Source organism: Leguminivora glycinivorella, chromosome 11 (genome assembly GCF_023078275.1).
Source record: "Leguminivora glycinivorella isolate SPB_JAAS2020 chromosome 11, LegGlyc_1.1, whole genome shotgun sequence".
In the NCBI taxonomy this organism is placed as follows: domain Eukaryota; kingdom Metazoa; phylum Arthropoda; class Insecta; order Lepidoptera; family Tortricidae; genus Leguminivora; species Leguminivora glycinivorella.
In genome coordinates this window covers 16,099,934-16,120,597 of record NC_062981.1, presented here as the reverse complement: position 1 = coordinate 16,120,597, position 20,664 = coordinate 16,099,934, and the positions used below count along the sequence as shown (strand labels likewise).

At 37.6% G+C, this 20,664-nt stretch overlaps 1 protein-coding gene across 1 annotated transcript; it reads left to right on the top strand.

The window, feature by feature from the left end:
• The first annotated feature begins 1,848 nt into the window (after nt 1-1,848).
• Nucleotides 1,849-3,593, top strand: LOC125231200. Its single transcript, XM_048136574.1, has 2 exons — nt 1,849-2,001; nt 2,145-3,593. The coding sequence occupies exons 1-2, from the start codon at nt 1,918-1,920 to the stop codon at nt 2,511-2,513; spliced, it is 453 nt and encodes a 150-aa protein (XP_047992531.1). The 5' UTR covers nt 1,849-1,917; the 3' UTR covers nt 2,514-3,593.
• Nucleotides 3,594-20,664: the final 17,071 nt, after the last annotated feature.

Here is a 20,664-nt window from a genome sequence, read left to right as displayed (position 1 = left end):
TAAATATTTTAATAACACAATGATTTACATACATGGAAAATATTATATGTAAAATTATTAACTAATAATAATAATAATTTATTAATAATAATAATATAGGCGTAGGGATGTGACGACCCCATCGCCCATTGGTTTTACCAGTGCAATCAGTCAACGCAGGGCAGCTTGTGGCGAGCTGTTGGGGAACAGCGACCCCACGTACCCGAGTGCTCCTGGGGAGTTCTGTTACCCGTAAGGCGGGTGGGTGGGACAGTACTCTCTACCTCTGGCTTGCCTTGGCTGGCCGTCCAGAGTGGAGTCGTTAGGGCTATATGCCCCAGGGGTGGAAGTGAAAATTTGCATAAGACGCGAGTTGGTGCAGTGGCTTAACAGCCACTGGGCAGAAAGCGGTGTACACCTCTCGACACCCTTGAGTTCTCACACCGGTGTTGCCCTTGAGCCATCTTGGATGTCGCTTTTTGTGGGGGCCCATCTTGTGGGGACGAGTCACCGTCTGCCGGAAATAAAATTGGATACCGTTTTATTAGGCAGGCGTCCGGTTTTTTATCCATAGCCCAGTATTTAGTCCATCACTTTCATCAAAATAGACCAGTTCATTTTAGATTCCATTAACTCTCAAATAGTCCTTACACCCTGGCGGGTGTTGCCTCTGCGTGTGTCCCATGATACGGGCAAGGGCAACATCCGCTCGGTGTACCCCTTACATTTCATTAAAGTGTCGAAAGGGCCTCTACGTGTTGGCTTCGGCCCCGCGCACGCCTCCCAAAGGTCCGGAATACCATTGTTCCGTGATGGGAAAGACATACAAATAATATTTATTATTTTTATTTATTTAATAATAATAATTTTTCATAGATTCGTATTGAACACAATGGAACAAATTATAAATATACCACCTATTAATTAGATTTACACAACAAGCAACTAAACATATAAAAAAAACCATCTCAAGAAAATTGTATAAATTATGAAAAAAAAGAAAGATGTAGAAGTTAGATTTATACTTGTATGACAGTTCTAATTACAAACGAAGTTGTTACCTAACGTAATCGCCTAGCGGATATCCTTTAACAGGGATGTGCGAATAAAAAACGATCATAGGCAACATAAGCCTGTAATAGCATAATTTATGAGTTAGAATATGCAGGCCTATGTTCTAGGCCGTGATAGATATCTAGCGCGCTAGCATGGCTAGCCGCCGTGTGCTAGGCTGACCGGAGGAAATGATTTATCAGGGCGCAGTACGTGATTTGCAGCCGCCAGCGCACCGATTTAATCGCAGGAAGCGACACCGTCGTGCTATGATAAATCTGTAAAGGAACTTATCTATCCAGCTCTAGCCTCAGCTGCCAGTGATTCATAGTGCTCACGATACCGCTGTTTATTTTGCTAGAAAATCGCCCACGGAGTGACGGAAAACAGACGGATAAACAAACGAAAAGCTCTGATAAGTACAATGCACATTGAATCACAAATCAACCTCAGAATAATCACCCTTCTCGATAAGCATCTGATACTCTTGATGTCCGACTTTCGTATGTAATCTGATGAGCCAACGAAAAACTTCACAAACAAAAACAAAACTCATCAAGGAGTCATCTCAGAGCTCGTCATCAATAAATCTTTTACGAGTACAATCTATTCGGTACAAGTAACTATTCTAAGTCGCGGCACGTCAAAGCTTTTCTTCGTAGAAGTTGTCCGTAAAAACCAGTCTGAACGCGCGCTACCGCTCGTGCTGCGCGCGCGCCCCGCTCCCGACGCACGCGCCGCGCGCGCGCTGCGTCTCCCCCGGCTATATAAGCCGAGCAGCCCTTCCTGATTCACTCATTCCCTTCTGACGCGTCGTGCGCGCATGTCGCTCTCTCTATCGTAGTGATAGTTCGTAATAAGTTCGTAGCATTAACGTTAGTTAAGATGTGTTTAGCTAAGGAAGAGAATTCACCGCAAAAGGAGGTGTCGCCTCCGAGGTCGCCTTGGGCAAAGCTTCTGAACCGACAGGTATGTATCGAATCATCTTAACAAAAACAAACTTCAAATCAAGTGTCTCCCCTTAAAATTTTCGCGCACTTTTCTTAACTTAGCCCATTGCGCGCTTCAATCGGTGAATACTTGAGACTTATTTGTGTTTTCTTCTATTACAGAACTCCAAACCGAGGCTTCCTCGTAAAGTGGCGAGCTCTACGCGTGTGAATCTTAACAAGTGCTGGTCGAAGCTTGGAGAGCTGATCTCCAACAATTCGCCGCGCGCTGACCTGCCATCACAAAAGACTGCATATCCTGAGGAACCTATTATAGTGCCTTTCTCCGACTTTTTCTATCCCTTGGACCCGGTCAAACCGGCGCCAGTGGAAGACGACGACAACGCTGAAAATCAGAATATTGTCAACACGAGTCGCTTCGAGCTGATTTCCGACGATTCTGAAATCAACGACAACATGGCCAACGAAGTACGGGAAATCTGCTACGCCGCCAACAAGCACAACTGTTTCGTATGTAAGATTTGTTATTAATCTAATTCGATATTTGCTCAATCGTCCTGTCTTCCATCTTTCAAATTTTCTTTTCTGATTAAATCTTAAATTGTTTCGGTAAAGATGCAGTGAAAACAAAATCTTGTCTTCCAACAAGTAGATTTAGTGGCTCGCGGTTCGCGGGCAGTCCATGTCTTCCATTAGACTTAGTGCAGTGAGTTGGTGATACCACGCTTTCGGCTCAGAGTTTAAATGTGATTTTAGGTGTCGTTTAACTGTGATCTCTAGCGTTATGTGTCTCTGAGCGAACGCGATGTAACATCACTCGCTATAAATTAGTTTCGATATAATGTAACAGTATAAAATTGTCCATTCAAGTTTTGGTAGACAGCTTTAACGACAAACTGCACTGTAATTATTGACGCACCAGTTTCAGGCTATCTCAAATTCTTGGTCTTAGCAGTTTCTGCTTAGTTTTTGTTTATCTTTGTCCAACGTCTTCCATTAGTTTTAAGAGAGTTCTATTATATGTTGTCTGTGATACAAAGTTTATGAGTAAACGAAGCTTTAATTAGGTTAAGTAAAAATGATTATTTGAAGGTAATTAAGCTCTAGTTTGTAACTTGGATATTGAGTGCTCGGGAATGTTAGTAATGTATTTTACTTAGGTATCAAATCCAGTGTTTAGTTAAGTGTTTAAAAGTTAGTTTTTGGTATGAACTAAGACATATCAGTGACAAAAGCTTTAATAGTTTATAAGTTTGTACATTACTAATTGAACGAAGTTATTCAAGTGTTCATTAATATGTATAAGTTTAGTATGTATGATCTAAAACGGGCCGAATGTGTCAATTAATTAGACTGTAATTTAGAAATTTCTTAATGTAGCTGTAACTTCCATGTTATTTGATTCCTTGTATCTTTAGTTTTTAGTTTATTTGAATTTACTTAATGAATTCTTCCTTATGTGTCAATTAATTAGGTTATAATCCTCCTTTCAAATTTACCATTCGATTTCTCTTTTTGGCATTAGAATAAGTTTTAGTATTAATATTTGTTAAGGAATTTCAAGACTTTCGTTTGATCTCCCAGTCTTAATAAATAACAAATTATCAAATACTTATTTCTTTCATTCAACTTTCCCGCCAAAACTACGTGGCCTGCCATCAGTGTCACAACAGAGTCATACTAAAAACTCAATAAAAATCCACTAATAAATTGCAGATGAAGTATAAGAACATTAAGAACCCTTTTATGATGGCAAACCACATACCTTTAGGTATTAAAGTACCTATTTAAAGATTATACCTATAGACATACATTCAGCAGAACACTATGAGCTCAGTTAATCATTGCTACCATGGACATATTGAACAAATGAATTGCATTGAAACCTATTCGAAGCCCTCTGCATACAAAAGAGTATGCAGGGGTGTTAACCCGAACTCATTTTGCTGATCATATTCCGTATCAAAAACAGCAGAAATCAATCACACAACATAATAACCACTAACCTGACACTCAGCAACCCAACAAGTTGATCAAATTACACACACACAACACAACGTAAACCTGAATATCCAGAACCACGACCCTTACATAACGATACCCGTTTCAAGTAATTACATAGGTACAAGTAATTGATGGCCATGAACAGTAGCGATGGTATCTGGTAGGAAATTATGCCTATAGCAATTTGTGGGATAGCATCTAGATTATAATTAAGACTATTAAGTTTAGAATTTAGCAGAACCTATTAGGGCTGGTGCAGACGAAGTGCAACCTAACTGCAACAGGGTACTTTCCTTCTAGTCAAATCAGCTTCTTTTTAATAAGAACTGTCAAAACGAATTTGAACGATTTGATAATATGGAATGAATATGAAAACGATTTGAGTGACGTAACAGTCAACTCATTTAGGTACTTTATATTATTTCTATCCGACTTATTTCAAAGAATTTGAGTTTAAAAATAACTAATTTTCTTATAATTATCTGACTTATTCTGCGCGGTATAATAGATTTTATTTTATGTACAGGAAAATTACCTATTCGATTGGATAACTGCAACTTGACTGCCAGTTGCAGATGGGTTACAGTCCGTCTTTAACCCTTAGTGGACATAAATAAAATAAAAAAGCGATTCTTGTACTTCATATCAAAAAGTTAAGCTCTTATTAGCAATTACAGGGTTGAAAGAATCTGAAAATGTGATAACGCAGTGACAAGTTGCTAGAACAATGCCCACATCACAATCACATACGTATGTTATGGGTATCATAGGTAGGTATTATAATTTTCTAGGACCTAAATATCATTTGCCTCAGATAATGTAGGTACCTAACCTACGTCGGGTTTTCGGTTATAATTTAGTTTTTGTATAAGTCTTTTTTTTCACATAACTGAATTATGTAAATATTAAATAACATGATAAAGAAATCTAATAACCTAACAACAAAATTAAAATTTTGAAAAAACCTCCTACTGAGACATATTTAATAGACCGATTTTCATGAAACATGGCTAAGAACACGCCCGACTAACTCAGCTTTCAGACAAAAAAAACTAAATCTAAATGTGTTCATCCGTTCGGCAGCTACGATGCCACAGACAGACACACACAGACAGACAGACAGACAGACAGACAGACGGATAGACGGACGGACGGACGGACGGACGGACGGACGGACGGACGGACGGACGGACGGACGGACGGACAGACAGACATACAGACAGACACGTCAAACTTATAACACCCCGTCGTTTTTGCGTCGGGGGTTAAAAATAAACTAAGGCATTTAGTTTTTTTTTTTTCATGTACACTTATACACGTACTTACACTACACACCGAAGTACACACGGCGTAATCTAAATTTCTATGAATACAGACATAATCATCATCATCACACAGGGATCTTATCGCACTATGTAAAGAATAGGTGACTTGGTCTCTCTTCGAATAAATATTCGACTTATCCAGGTTTTGAGCTAATGTCATATCCAGGCAGCCGAAACATGAAATGCAGAACATTATAATTTAAATATTATAGTCTATTTTGAACTGTCACAGCGGACCCCAGGCTCCCATGAGCCGCGGAAAATGCCATGCAAATGGATAACGCAAGGAGGATGATGTCTATTTTGAACTAATAACTAGAACTAACCTTACCTACCTACCGCGACTCGTGAGTTTTGGTACCGGCATTATGTTCATTCTTGTACTCTATTTTGAACTAAGATACCTACCGTGACTCATCAGTTTACAATTTCAGTTGGAACTAGTTTCATGAAGACAGTCAGCTATATACTACCTATAGAAATGAAGTTAAATTTAAACCCAAGGCAAGAATCCGAAAATTATTTCTTGACATTTATGTTTTAATGAATTTCGTAGAAAATCAACTTGTCGGAATCGAAATTTGTCAAAATACATACCCGTGCTCAGATTTCCTTTAAAATAACAACCCAAAAAGGCACTTATGCAAACATTTTTAATCAAAGTGATTATGGAACCCGCGTATCGCGTCCTTTAATGTTTACACGATGTTTTTTCGCAATTTTAAATCAATTTAAGCGTGAGTAAATCAATACAAATTAATATTTTACGCGATGATGTTTTTCAGACGGTATTGTGTTCATTAATTTGGTTTTCATAATGATACCTCGTCTATTCATGAGACTGATGTAAAAAATATAAGTATGTATTACATGTTTAAGAATAAATAATAATTGATTTCCCATACCCATGCATAGAACGTTTTCAAGGAGGTCATCTATTTCTGCAGACTGTAAGTAGGTACACAAGTCCCGTACATAAGAGGAAATCATCAATAACACCATCGTTGTACAATTAATAGGTTACGGTGACCGCTTTCCATCAGGCGGGCCGTATACCTGTTTGCCACCGACGTGGTATAAAAAAAAAAAAAAAAAAATTAACCAATTGGATCCCTAGGCCACTCTACAACTATGTCAAAATGACAAACAGTGTTTTTACAATCTGATTTATAACGTCACTATGACATAGTTCTACAGTGGCCTATTAGGGTTGACTATATATATCGTCACTACTCTTAAAAAAACTTGTATCTTCGTCTGTCAATGAAAAGAAAATTGTAGTAAGTATGTATGGAATGCATATAGACTTACTGCGTTTTAACTTTGAGGAACAGCGTGAGATACGAGATTTTTTAAAAGTAGTGACGGTTTTTGGTACGCGGGTATTAAAATTGCACGTCCTAACATCAGGTTCTATGTATTCACCTTATTTACAGTATCTTGAACCCCTACGTGTTCTACGAAAATAAACGTCAGTACGTGTCAAAAAACCGTTCTGAAACGTGACATTTCGTAGACCCAGCGGATGTCCATTTATTGGATATCATGTAAAGTTCGGGCAACGTTTAAGAATGATAAATCGGGCACATTTCTATACCCGATTCGTTCCGACCCGGCGATATCGAGATCACAAAAGTGTGCGACACCTCTGTAATAAAGGTAGTTTTATCCCGTATAGAAGGACACGGCAATAGGGACGCGTGAAATCGCGGTGCTGTGACGAATCGCAGAAAAATTTCGGTTTTTCGGTTATTTCTTAGGGATTTGTACGGGCTTTCTTCACCGATTCGACGCGCTGAACGGGTGTCAGCATTACAAACACATGTGCTTTGATTTAAGCTCGTTCGGCATTCATGGATCTGCAACGGCTTTTAGATTTCGCGACAGATTTCACGGCGACCTATGCGTTACATTGATGTTGACTTACCTTCCGTCACAGCTGCTAGTTATGAATTTTATGGGATGACATTGGCAAGATCTTAAGAATTGGTTTAGTGTCCATCGTTTATTTTGTCAAAGGGAAAATCCAAGATACTTTATCACTGTCGTTTATAGAACTATTCTGATTCCTATTATTCCTTGAACATTCATAGTTACAAAAACTCAGTTTAAGATATATAAAATAATTTTATATTTCATCTGTATTTACCCTTGTAAATGTATAGAGTTGACTATATTATTTTACTAGCTTTTGCCCGCCACTTCGCTCGCGTTTAATTCGAAAATTGCGGAATGCTCCATAAAAACTTCCACTTCCCAATTTAGGGAAGTGGTGGGTTAGAAAGAGACAAAAAGTAGCCTATGTCACTGACATGACACACACACTTTCCGATTTATAATATTAAGTATGGATTATTATAAAGGTAGTAAAGTAACACAATTACAACTTGTTCTATGCAAAAAATTGAGAATACCAGTGGAATGTCACTTAATTGTAAGTGGCCAAAGCTCGAGCTCGAAGATCCAAATCTCAACAAAGTGGGGTGGTTTTAAAGAAGTTATTTCAACCTATAGTTATTCCGCACCCGTGCCTCTTTTACTGCCGCCATCGAAGTTATCACGGTGTGTTGCGTGCCTTGAATAACTTACACAAGTCTCGAGTTCGCACCTCGACGGACTTTAACAAGAGATCTCGAAAGTTGTTAAACATACCACCTTTGCTGTTAATAGTATATCGATGCGTGAACTCTTTATCAGAAGGGCAAACTAATTTACAACTCAATCATTTAAAACTTTATCTTCGTGGCTTATGGTATACAATACAAGCCGCTAGTATTTTTGATTTAACAGTGATATTGATGGTATTTATCACAAAATTGGAAAGATGCGGTCGATTTATAGCAGTATTTAGATTTCCATCCATATTGCAGTAACTTTAAAGTCGTTTCTAAGTCTGATACATTTTATAGCTGTATTATTATGGTAAGAATTTGATCCGGATTTCACGACAGACTTGTTTGTTCTAGGGCCGAACAAAGGTGTTTGTCGTGAATTTTAACAGGACGGGCGGCAAGTTGTTAGTTTTCACAGGTTGCGAGCAACAACACTTGGTTCATTTGGTGGAAGTCGCTGTTAAAAGAGGCTTGATTTTAGTAGCCGTATAAAGTTTAGAGCCCATTCTTTGAAGAGCATATTGGTACTATTTGGTAGTGAAATTATTACTTGCACCCCGTTTCACTTTCAGTTGCAATTCTCTTATACTAAGAATTAGATTTGGCTGACGAATTGTTGATTAATTTAAGAACGTTCAGCTAATATTAAGCGTAGGTATAAATCCCTCTCTTTGTTACAAATATACCTTATCGTACCATACTCGTATATTTTCGGCTAATCTGCTTTTAATATTGATGTGCTTGCTGCAGCTATTTTTATGTTGACATGCTTAGTCACAGTACCTACTTTACTGCACAAATAAAACGTCAATGTATTAAGTATTTACTTTAGGATTTTTTGTCAAAAGTGAAATTGGTATCGGCGGTCATGTCCCCTTAATCAATTAATTTACACACTAACTTTCCTGAGTAAATCGACACCGCCATTCCAAGATATGTCTATTTTTAAACTAAAAAGCAGTACCTGCCTGATTTGGACTTTAATATCCATCAAAATCCGTTTCTGTAAAGTTCAAATCGAACCATTTATCAGTGTTGCGTACATTGCATTAACAATGTAACACTGGACATAATTATACTTAACAGCGCCGCAGTTCCACACATTCGTGTCATGCGCATTTTTTCGGCCACACATCTGCAGCAGCGGACAAACACGCCGCCGGCGGCGTCTCAAAGAGGTGCGACAATGCTATCGCCATCGAGCTGTTTGTGCGGTATCATTGTTGCGAAGTCATGGCGAGAGAGCGCTTAAGAGAGACCAGTGTAGGTAGATGATGTGACCTGGCGGGTAAGCACGGTCGCGTGATATGGCATATCTTGTCGGTGCGGCCTTTTCGCACCTTCTGTAAGTGCACTAGTGTGCTAAGCCCTGTAAATTAGGTCCACCGGTCTAATGAAGACAGCCTCAACCATGAATTCTCCGACCAGCCTCACCACGATGAATCTTGCCATGATATACCTCTATTATTGTCTTCACACATTTTATTGACTATCTTGTCGACATTTTAATCTGTAGCTTTTTTCTTATGGAGGATATACAGAAGTGAGACCAACGGTCTTACTATCGTCATCGTCATTCCTCTTCTTGCGGATATCATCATATGTACATACTCTAGCTAATATGTAGTAATAAAAAACTTTTACAATCGTAATTATTTAGTTTCAATTTTCCCCTATTTTTCGCAGTGTCTACCTTGCTAGCAATTGGAATATGTTCACTGTATGCCAACACAGCTTATCGACATACTGCCTTCGTTGTAATAAACGACATATGTATCATTTAATCGTGGGGACTTATGACTTTTTATCGCAATTCATCTCAAGCGCTGTTTACAGATTTACAGACCTACCAAGATATCGAGGTTACAGAGACAAATATAAAATGAAAATGAAATATTTATTTTTCAAGTAGGCATATTACAATGCGCATATGAACGTCAAATAAAGCTACGCCGGCTCTAACCCTACGCCTCAGCCTCGAGAAGGTTTCAGTCCCCCCTAAGTTGATATATTGTAAGAACTATATATATTTGTATGTTGGGATATTGTAAGAACTAGTTCACGTATCGCAATTTTTATTGTATTAGTTCCATTATATCGCTATTATCGCTATTCTGCTTGCATACAACTGTTTACATACTTACTTACTTACTACACTGGCTCAGTGACCCAAAAAGGATCTTAGCCTCCGACATAAGAGATCGCCACTCTGCCCTATCGTGCGCCACATCACGCCACCAAAACACATACAGCGTTTTAATTTGTTTGCTGTAACCTAGTGGTTCCGACGGAAGACCAGCGCTAACCTAAACTACCCCTATACTGAGCCGGGAGTTCAAACTTAACTAATTTATGAAATGATACTTAGAACGTTACACATTGCTTTCATGCATTTTGCTACGAATTCCAGCTTTCTATTCTATGTAATCTAAATACCATTGTAATACCTAAAGATAACAATTTCTGCTTTAAGTTCTTTACTCTTAAGGTTCTGACGGAAGATCAGCGCTGCGGCTTCCGTAGCATGTATGCTGAATCAGCGCCTATTCTATACCACAACGCACATTCCACAACCAATACTTCACTTAAAATAATAACTGTACTAATTATTGTAAAATGTTATGTTAAGTTTTTCTGTATCAGTTTTTTAGTAGGTATTTCGTCTCTCTTTATTTTGTTTTGTGTTGCAAAGCATGTAAGTTTGTGGTTGAATAAAGAATTGATCTATCTATCTATCTACTCATGGTCATAATCGTAGCGTTGCATAATTTGAATAGAGATCAATCTTTATCATATACTTGTCTTTTAAATTGCAAGAACGCATGAATCTGAAATATTCTCTCCGTTTTCGATCTCGATGGAAGCCCATGTTGGTCCTGTTAATAAGTGTTTTGTGTCAGGCGATTATTTTGGCGCTATGTCGTAAGTGTCGGGAGGAATCGATGTGGCCCTTATAAGGAAAGGCGATTTCTTTTTCTTTTATTAAAAAATATTGACATCAAAATGAAACAAAATGGATTTTGCTGAACTGCAAACTCGAAAGATCGCAAAATATCACTTAAGCTGTTAAATAAACTTAGGTCAGATATTCAAACAGTTAGTTGATTATATCGCCAAATTTGGGTGGACGACATTCCAAAAACTGAGGGGCACTTCTGGATGAGATTAGCCCAGGACCGGGATGAGTGGCGTACACGAAGGGAGGCCTATGCTCAGCAGTGGGCGATTAATGGCAGAAATGATGATGATGATGATCGCCAATTTAATTTGTTCTTGATTCGCCTTATTCCTGCTTGATTACTATCGCCAAATTTTAGTAAGTCACAATCCTTCTATGTAAAAGAGAATCCTACGAAACAAGGTTCCAGCGAAGCAAGAATCTCTCGTATCGAGAACTAATCGCCAATTTTAGAATATTTCGATAACATAAGGTAACTTACCCTCATGGTGTCCACTTAATCTTCCTAAATGCTTTTAACAGATAAGTAGACCATTAATGGCCCTTAACTCTCAACAATATTCAAGTGCATTCAAATCGCTCAGGGCCAGTGTTTTCTACACCTTTTTTTTCCAAAAATCACACAGGAAACGGCCAAAGAACACGCTTCGCAACTTTTTACCACAATCAAAACCTTCAAGTGTTAATTTTAACGGCGTTTTTGTTGACCGCAACACCCTTTAAGTACAGTGCACCACAAAGTTATCCCTTATGTAGTTCGCTTAGGAAACAAATTGGGGGCTAATTATTGTCGTCACCGTACCGATTTCCTGCCCATTGTTGGAGCGAGTGACATGAAAGGCGCATTAAGGCACTTGGCACTTGTTGACTTTCGCAAGGACAAAGTGCCGGCACTATTTACTCGGAGCCATAATTAGGTGCCGCTGTGTAACACTTAGCTACTTCTTATTTGAAGTAGGGTGAATATATTTTGGGACCAAATAGTAGAGACAATAAAATAAAATAAATAATCAATGAATAGTTTTTTCAGGACCGTTGCGATATCACAACGATGAGTGCGGAAGAAAGGTACAGATGGTGTTTTTTACCCGCACTAGTGCATAAAGTGGTTAATTTATTTCCAGGTCGAAACTTCAGAAGGCTGCCTGTACTGAAAAACGTCGTACGATATACACTCGTTTTGAATTTCCTACTTTCCACACTTGTATCGTAATGTACTGAAATATAACAACGCGATTTTTAAGTTGCGAAAAAAGAACAGATTTTTATATGTGTTTAATTGTTTACCTATAGCTATGTAGTAAATAAGTGGTGGTTGTGCAGTGACTACATGCACAAATTTTACATTAGATGTATGTCCTAAGATGTCAAAAATCATGGTCACATGCGCGTGCGCAGATTTGGTCGCAGCATGGCGTTAAGGCGGCAGAGGAAGCGCCAAAACACGCGCCATTACCATTGGCGACAAAAACACAAATCAGTAACACGTGACAATCTAGGAGGACGTAAAAAGTTGTGTTTTTATTAAGTTTGGTGGCGGGTTCTGTCTGAAATGAAATTATATGGAGTACTGTAAATAAAATATATAATGACAATTTATGATTATGTTACATTGAAACTATATAACAAAAATTGGCAAGTTAGACATAGCTACCAATCACAGTAAACCCATAGTGTCGCATAGTTTTGGTAGAAGTAAGAGAGGTGTATGAACCTAACGTGTTTTTCTGTTACCAAATAAATAAATGAAGGTATTTATACATACAATATTTCTACTAAATGCCTAACTGTGCCTAAGTGAGTAGGTACTAGGCAATTACTTATTCGAATGGACGTCTACAACCTTTTTTTCAACCTTTATTCAATTTTATTAACACATTCAAAAATTATTTAAAGAAAGATAAACAGTCAACTTATCAATTAAAAATTATTTCTTATACCCATTATTTATGGCGATTTTGAAATTGCAATTTATATATGAAAATGGTTTTAATTATTTTACTTTTGATGAGAAAAAGGGGCGTCAGGGTCAGTTTGTGAAAACAAACACATGTATTTCTGATTACCATAAAACCTAAAATAACATTCGAAGGATCCCTAAAACGCTGCAGCTCTAGTTTGTTTTCTCAAAATATAGTAACAAGTGGAAAAAATACACTTATCTGCACGTGTGTAGCAATTCGCCGCGGGCTCACATTACCACATTCCTTTTTTAGCCGGAAACTGCGAATTTTTGGGCGACGACAAAAAGCCTACGGTTTTTACGATACGCTAGAATTAGGTGAAGCTCTGGCATAAATCTTGAAAAAAAAAAAGAATTGTGTGTGTGCAACACACATGGTCTACTTTTTTCAGGTTAAAAATTCGGCTTGGGCAAAAATAGCCATGGCTATTGTTAAAAAAAAAAGAATCCCAAAAAGATTCGGTAAAAATCCGACCATAGATACCCTTCAGCCTAAAAAATTCCACATTTTTACCCCGGTAATATAACACTGACCCAATCGAAAAAACGTTTCAAAAAATCTAATTGTGTTCGCAAAAATTTAGCCGAAACCTTAGCCCCGGGACACAGGAAATGAGCGAGCGGCAAAAACCTCAATAGAAGTTCGAAACGTCTCCAATTTGATGGATCGCCGTAACACAATTCTACGAGAACTAAGGAGAGCCTTAAAGTGCCCCTTAAAAATCAAGTGATATTCTTCACTTTTACGGCTATTACGGCTAAGTTTTACACACAAAGAAGCTTCAACCGTAAGATTTGTTAAATATGATTCAAAACGAAACGATTGCTTGGTGCGACTTCCAACTGTAGTGACCAATCGGAATAGAACCTTATCGCGCTAAGCTTTCAACCAATTCCGCTTGACGTTTCATCGTGTAGTTGGGACGTTCCGGATTGGGTAGTGGTGTAACAATATAGTCTGAACACGTGTTTAGATGGCCACTAGAGGCATTCGGGCTTGTTTATCTCCGATAATGACGGCGTTATCACGCTGTGGCGGTGCTTGGATTCCATATTTTTTTACATGAAACTTACTGAATTTATTACATGCCGAAACTATTTTTATTGTATGGGTGTTTTTGATTGGGTAAAGGTCACGTATTTCAAATCAAATATACCTCTATACCTACTCAATTTAGTATGGTTTTTATAAGTAGTTCGTTAATAACTGTTATATTAAAACGGCAAAATTTTCCAGTTCAGAGTGATAAACGTCTTTGTCATTTTGGTGGATCATAGGATACTTATTTACCTAGTGATGATACAAAACAAAAACAAATTCTAAAGAAGCTTTAACAATTTTCATCATTTCCCATTTAGTTAACTAAACCCACTTTATCACTGCTCTCTAATTTGAACAAATTTTAGCAAAATATATTTGCATCCACTCTCTCCCACCCAAACTCACCGGTAACCGAACCTCACCTTATTCTATAATCTTTAAAAACTTTTGAAATCCGGACAAAAAGCTTAAAAAGAGTGGGCGTAACTTTGACTGTCATTTCTGCCCTAGTGCACAATAGCCGCTCGCGCCATCGCCATTTTATTAGAGAAAAAAAAAAGAAAAAGTAGCCCGCCTCACAATCGTCTTCAAAGGAATCTTCGCGAATCTGGGCAATAAATTTCTATTGATTGAATTTCGACCGGTCTCCCAGCATGGGTCCTAACGTATGGGGGCTTATTATAGAATCGATAATTTTAGGTTTTTTTTTTAAATCACGGACATTTCCAGATTTTTTGCCGTAATTACGCTTTCGGTAATTTGAAGACGATTGCCTTTTTTCCAAAATCTTGATACGACGTAGAAAGTGTAGAAACTGTTCGCCAACTAAGCTATTTTTACAAGCTTTTATTCAACTTGCCTTGTTAGTATGTTAGTTTGGGTCAAATCGTAGAAGCTAAATTTGACCCACTTCCCGGTTTCCAATTGAGCTGAAATTTTTCACACATATGTAAATCACGTGACAATGCAATATTATGGTATCATGGAACTGATCTGATGATGGAGCGGAAAGGTGGTCATAGGAACTCTGTTATGAAACGTCGTATCCCCATCGAGTAAGGGGATTTTAGAAACGTCCCAGAGAGGAGTAGATGACTGTTGAAAGAAAGGTACAGTCGGCGATAAAAGCTTGTGCCAAAAATGAAATTTTAGCAAAAAAACTTATTTTACGTAGCGTAGCTAGTAGATAGATACTTACTTAGGAAGCTAAATGTCTCCACACCAACTCGACTCACACTTTCTATGACACACACGTGGACGACCCGTAGACCACACGTCGCTAACTACCTTAACGGCAATTTTGAAAATTCTGCTGTGAGGTATTATACCTACCTACTACATAGGGCTTAAATCTCAATATTTAGCTTTGAATCGAGGACCCTGTAGTCTTACCGCGAAGTTTTACCAGTTGAACCATTGGGATTTTCTTCCCAATAGACTTACTGATTGCAAGACTTTGCTTTTTTGTACGAAACCAGACGCGACAACTGTTTCGACGAAGCCCCAAACCTAACCTACCTATTCCTATTGCCTAGCCCTTACTACCAGTAAGTCTATTGGGAAGGAAATTCCCAGTGGTTAAACTGGTAAAACTAAGCGGTAAGACTAGAGGGAATAGCCTGAATCGAGTTGGTGTGGAGTTCACATAGTGTGCTAAGATAAGACCTTAATATTTACTTTCATATGTACCTTATACATCAAAACTTCTGTTTAACATCACCCCCGTCAGATTGCCTCCCCTACCCTTTTTAAATTTTATCTCGTATAGTTTGTAATTTTGGAAGGAACGCATCTTCAGTTTGCTTAAAAGTCAGCCCTTTAGCTAAACAAGATAGCTAAAATAAGGTTGTCAGTTGGTTTTTTATGTTTTAATATTTATTACATTATAGGTAATTGTTGTGTTTTTTTCCTTTTTAAAAACTAGTAAGGTACAGCGGGACAAATCTCGACTGGGGGGCCATTATAAATAATCCATTTTTTCCATTTTTAGGGTTCCGTACCTCAAAAGGAAAAAACGGAACCCTTATAGGATCACTTTGTTGTCCGTCTGTCCGTCCGTCCGTCCGTCTGTCAAGACCCTTTTTCTCAGGAACGCGTGGAGGTATGAAGCTGAAATTTATATCAATTACTCAGGTCTACTGTCCCTTAAAGCTGTGAAAAAATCAAACTTCTAAGCCAACGCAATCAAAAGATACAGCCGTTTATGCCGCAAATTTTCGACACTTGCAAGGGAATCAAAACCTACAGGGTGCTTCCCGTGAACTCAGAATCTTGAAATTTGGTACGAAGCAACGTCTTATAGCATAGATAAAGGAAAAATTACGAAAACCATAAATTTTTAGTTACATCACATAATATATTTTTTTTTAATAATTTTAGCCTTACTACCCATTTCCTCATAAACGCGTAGAGGTATTAAATTGAAATTCATACCAAATACTCAGGTCTATAATACCTTTAAGCTGTAACAAAATCAAACTTCTATGTCAACGCAATCAAAAGAAACAGCAATTTAAGCTGCATATTTTGAAACTCGCAAGTACTCGCAAGGGAATCAAAACCTAAAGGGTACTTCCAGTCGACCTAGAATCTTGAAATTTGGCATGAAGCAACGTTTTATAGCACACATAAAGGAAAAATTCCGAAAACCTTAAATTTTTAGTTACGAAAAAAAAAAACGAACTTTGTAAACCTTGCAGGTTTGTACGGAACCCTCGGTGCGCGAGTCCGACTCGCACTTGGCCGGTTTTTACACTATGACGTTGAGGTTTACACATATCCACTGAACTCACCTGCCATATAACCGGTGCACACTCTATTTAATAATAATTGTAAAACGTGGTAAAAATGGACAAGTTACATTTGCCCCCCAGTCGAGATTTGTCCCGCTTTTAACTTTTGTCAACCTAAGAATGTTGAATAACGTTTACACATAAGTACATATTTAAAAACGTTTTTATTTACTACTTTTGTACCTACTTTACATTACTTATTGTGAATATGTTTCTTTTTAAACATATTCATTTGTAAGTATCTATATAAAGAGTGCAATTTGGTACCTATAGTACCTATAGATTTTCTAATAGCTATCGATTGTCGGTTTATAGCGATAAACCACAATACTCGTAACAGAGCATGTACTTATATCCAATGTTAAGCTTTGGAATTTGCCACATATACATCCGGTAAGTTGTACACAGAAAAGTATTTATCTTACTCATAAATTATATTTCTAACAAATACCTTGTTATCTTTCCCAAACCTGCCGTCTGCCAACCCTGCCCTAATCTCGGCTTGCAGCGTCCTTGAGAGCTGAGCACATATTTGTTTTGGTTCAAGGCTCAAGGGCTGCCCCTTATCTGCTCAAACAAGTGCGGGGGCTTGCTCGGCTGTTTGCTTTAAAATGGCGGCTAAGTGGGGCAACTAATAATATTTTTAGGAAGTTTAGGGTGAATTTGTCAATATTATAGTGGATTTTTTTTCAAGTAGTTAGATCTGGGTTGTTTTATGTGAATAACAGAAGGTATGAGGAATTTCTCCAACCCTCTTTCCTCCCGTTGGTGTCATAGATGTCGAATGTAGGATATGGGTTCAATTATAGGTACAGTCTAGGCAAAAGGCTAGCAACTTCTCATTGCAATGTCACAATATCGATTCCTTTTAGCCATTTAATTGCTACATACGAGTGGCAGTGTAACTTGAGCTGTTTCATATATCTGTGTCATCTGCCTAACCCTTTTGAAAATGTAGGCGCTACTTTAAGTATGCACGTATTTATTTGCAACTCAGATAAGTCAACTCTGAACTTTCTTCAAATTTGTACTACATTTATTCACTCAATGAAAAAAACTAAACAAAAACATTGGTAGGTACATGAAGAATTCAGTGGTTACTTCCAAAAGACTTTTTCAGTTGAATATATCTTGGATTCCAATTATTTCACATTGTAACAAAAGAGTTACGAACACACCTATGCGGAGACACCACAAAAATAGACTTTTGTCAAGAGTTCTTGAATTCACTGAGGAGCCTTTTAAATGGCACAAGTGACACTGACACGATTTAATGACACCACACAAAGCAGATTCTAAAAATCCTCGAATCAGCCGTATCAAATCACTTCAACTCATATTATACAAGACTTACAAAGAGCACGTAAAATGGTTACCTTCCCAAATTATAATAAACATTTGTCCACAGTCTTCTTATGATCAAATTAAAGTTCAAAATCCAAGATATACAAGCACTATACACAAGCATGTACAAATTGCCCATTGATATAGAAAATAATAAGGAAATACTTTTCACGGTGAGTGAATGAATCAGTAAATGAATGATTTCACATACTTCACGGGTTTGCGGGAAGCCTTAGATCTTGTTATGCAAAATGCGAGGTGTATGCTCTCAGTTGGACCTGTGTAGTTTGATCTCTGTTCACGCACAGTTCTTGATAGTTTTCAGTCCACTTTATATCAGGTAAGCGTCTACAGTTGATGAGAAATATGTGAATAAGAATGCGTGAGTGACCGTTATGAAATCGATTGCTACTCATTCATAAATTCACTCAAGCGTGCATCCTTGAGGGAACATGCTGTACGTTGCGTAAAATCGCTGAGTGAATGAATTTTAAGAGGATATTAACGTGGATGTCATTGCTGCTCAATGGATGTCAAGTATTAGCAGCGGCATCTTTTATAGAATATGTATGAATATGTATATTGTGTTTTTATAGTTTGATTGCATCAATTATGTTCTCTGTAATATGTACAACCGTTACTAGAAGCGCAATAGTCATTGCACTATCTATTCATGTGTAATTGTGTATGACAATAAGTGATTAACTTTATTCAAAAGAATGACCAGTGTGCCACCTAAATTGTTCAAGAAAGGTAGGTATCAAGAAGTGAATAAACATTCATTCATTTTAGTGTTTTACCGTTCCAATACCTGTTCATTTGACAAAGATCGCAAGGCACTGGTAGGAAGGAAATGGGAATGTTAGGTAAAGAAACTTAGGTATTAGAAAGTATTTTATTGTTAAAAAAATGGCTGTAGGGCTCCAGTATAATTCATGTTGAAATGTCATATTAATTACATACAAATAAAAAACTATTAGGCATGCACTCTCACAGTTTCGCAAACTTTGTAACATTCGTCACTGCATTTATCTTAAACACGATCCTTGGGCTAGCAGGCCGTAAATAAGACGTGCCATAATTTATTGTTGTTTTATTAAGATAAAATCAAGAGTTATGGGTGACAATATGGAAATATGGCGCCGATCGCCATTTCCCGTGTCCACGGTGTAGAGTTCAACGCGTTCGCGACTCGCGGGTTAGTTTTCATCCGTTCGTTAGAAAGTCAGCGTTCACAGTAAGTTCTTTCAGTTTGTGAGAAAAAAGACAGTTAAGTACATACGAAACATGTACTATTTTTTGTTACCAATTAATAGTAATTTTCCATATTACATATGAGCACTTATTTTGTGCAAATTGATAAACATATGTAAAGAGACTTAAAATCAGTACCTACATATTTTGTTTTTCTTCAAAATTAAACGAATAAATGTGTATGCTTGATGTCAGGAGTAGGTAACACAAAAATCTGACCCAAAGAGAAAAAAGATGATAACATTGCTAAACTTCCACCGCTGATCGGCAACTGAAAAAAGGTTCCGTTTTTTTAAAGTAGACACGCCACACTTCTCCGACCCTACAACTAGTTTTTTGTTTCAGTTTATAATGTCAATTGACATTTACATACAATATCACAGTTTTAATTGAGGAGTGTCAAAAGCTTATTTCTCCAGGACACAGTTCTCTAATAGTCAAGATGACAAGTAATACAAATTCATATTTTAATAGACACTTGCTGGATATCACAGTAAAATCTTTGGTTAATCCAGTGTAAGCTACAATAAATTCACAAGCCTTCTTGAGCTTACCGTGGGCCTCAGTCAATCTGTGTAAGAATGTCCTATATTTATTATTTATTTTATTTATAAATCATGCCACTATAGAACCATGGGATCACACATTAATTAAATACTACAACAAGCCCATCCCGCATTAATAAGGACCCTATAATTCAATTACATCTCACACAAATGGGTCGTCAATCCAAGACTGTCCGTAATCTTTAAACTTTAACATACCCTAGCTCTTCGACTATAATTCTTAGTCAGTTGTATTAGAGTCTTTGTCAGAAAGTGTAGTATATTTACGGGGTATAAGGGTCCATTCAGAGCGCACGTGTTCTTACAATACTCGAAGCACTGCGGGCGTCCGAAGTGAGAAGTTTCACAATAGTGTCACAGGACTGCGTCGAACCCTTCAGAAACAAATGAACGTAACTCCTTTGCCATTCATGACAGAACATCGTATCTCCATCTACTGTCAATGTGCGTACGCCTTTACGAAATAGATAGACTAAACAGTTTTGATACTTTAGTTTTGTAAAGTATATAGGTGTGATGGTTTGTAAGGCATAATAACTCGGTATGAGGCTTTTTGGTTAATGTGTTTTCTTTACCGCTTTAGCCTTCTTAACGATGCACTGTAAATTATTGAGGTGCGTATCGAAGTGATTAGATGATGTATGGAGTATGATTTAAAGTGTATTGAAGGACTATGTAAGTGCTCTGCGATGGATTTGCTATGGTGATTGAATATGGTTGAAGAACTAAATATTATAATAGATAAGTTGCTAGGCATGTCTGTGATATTACCTACATTTATAAAGATAAAAAATTGAGTTGTGGCCTTCTGGTAAGGCTGA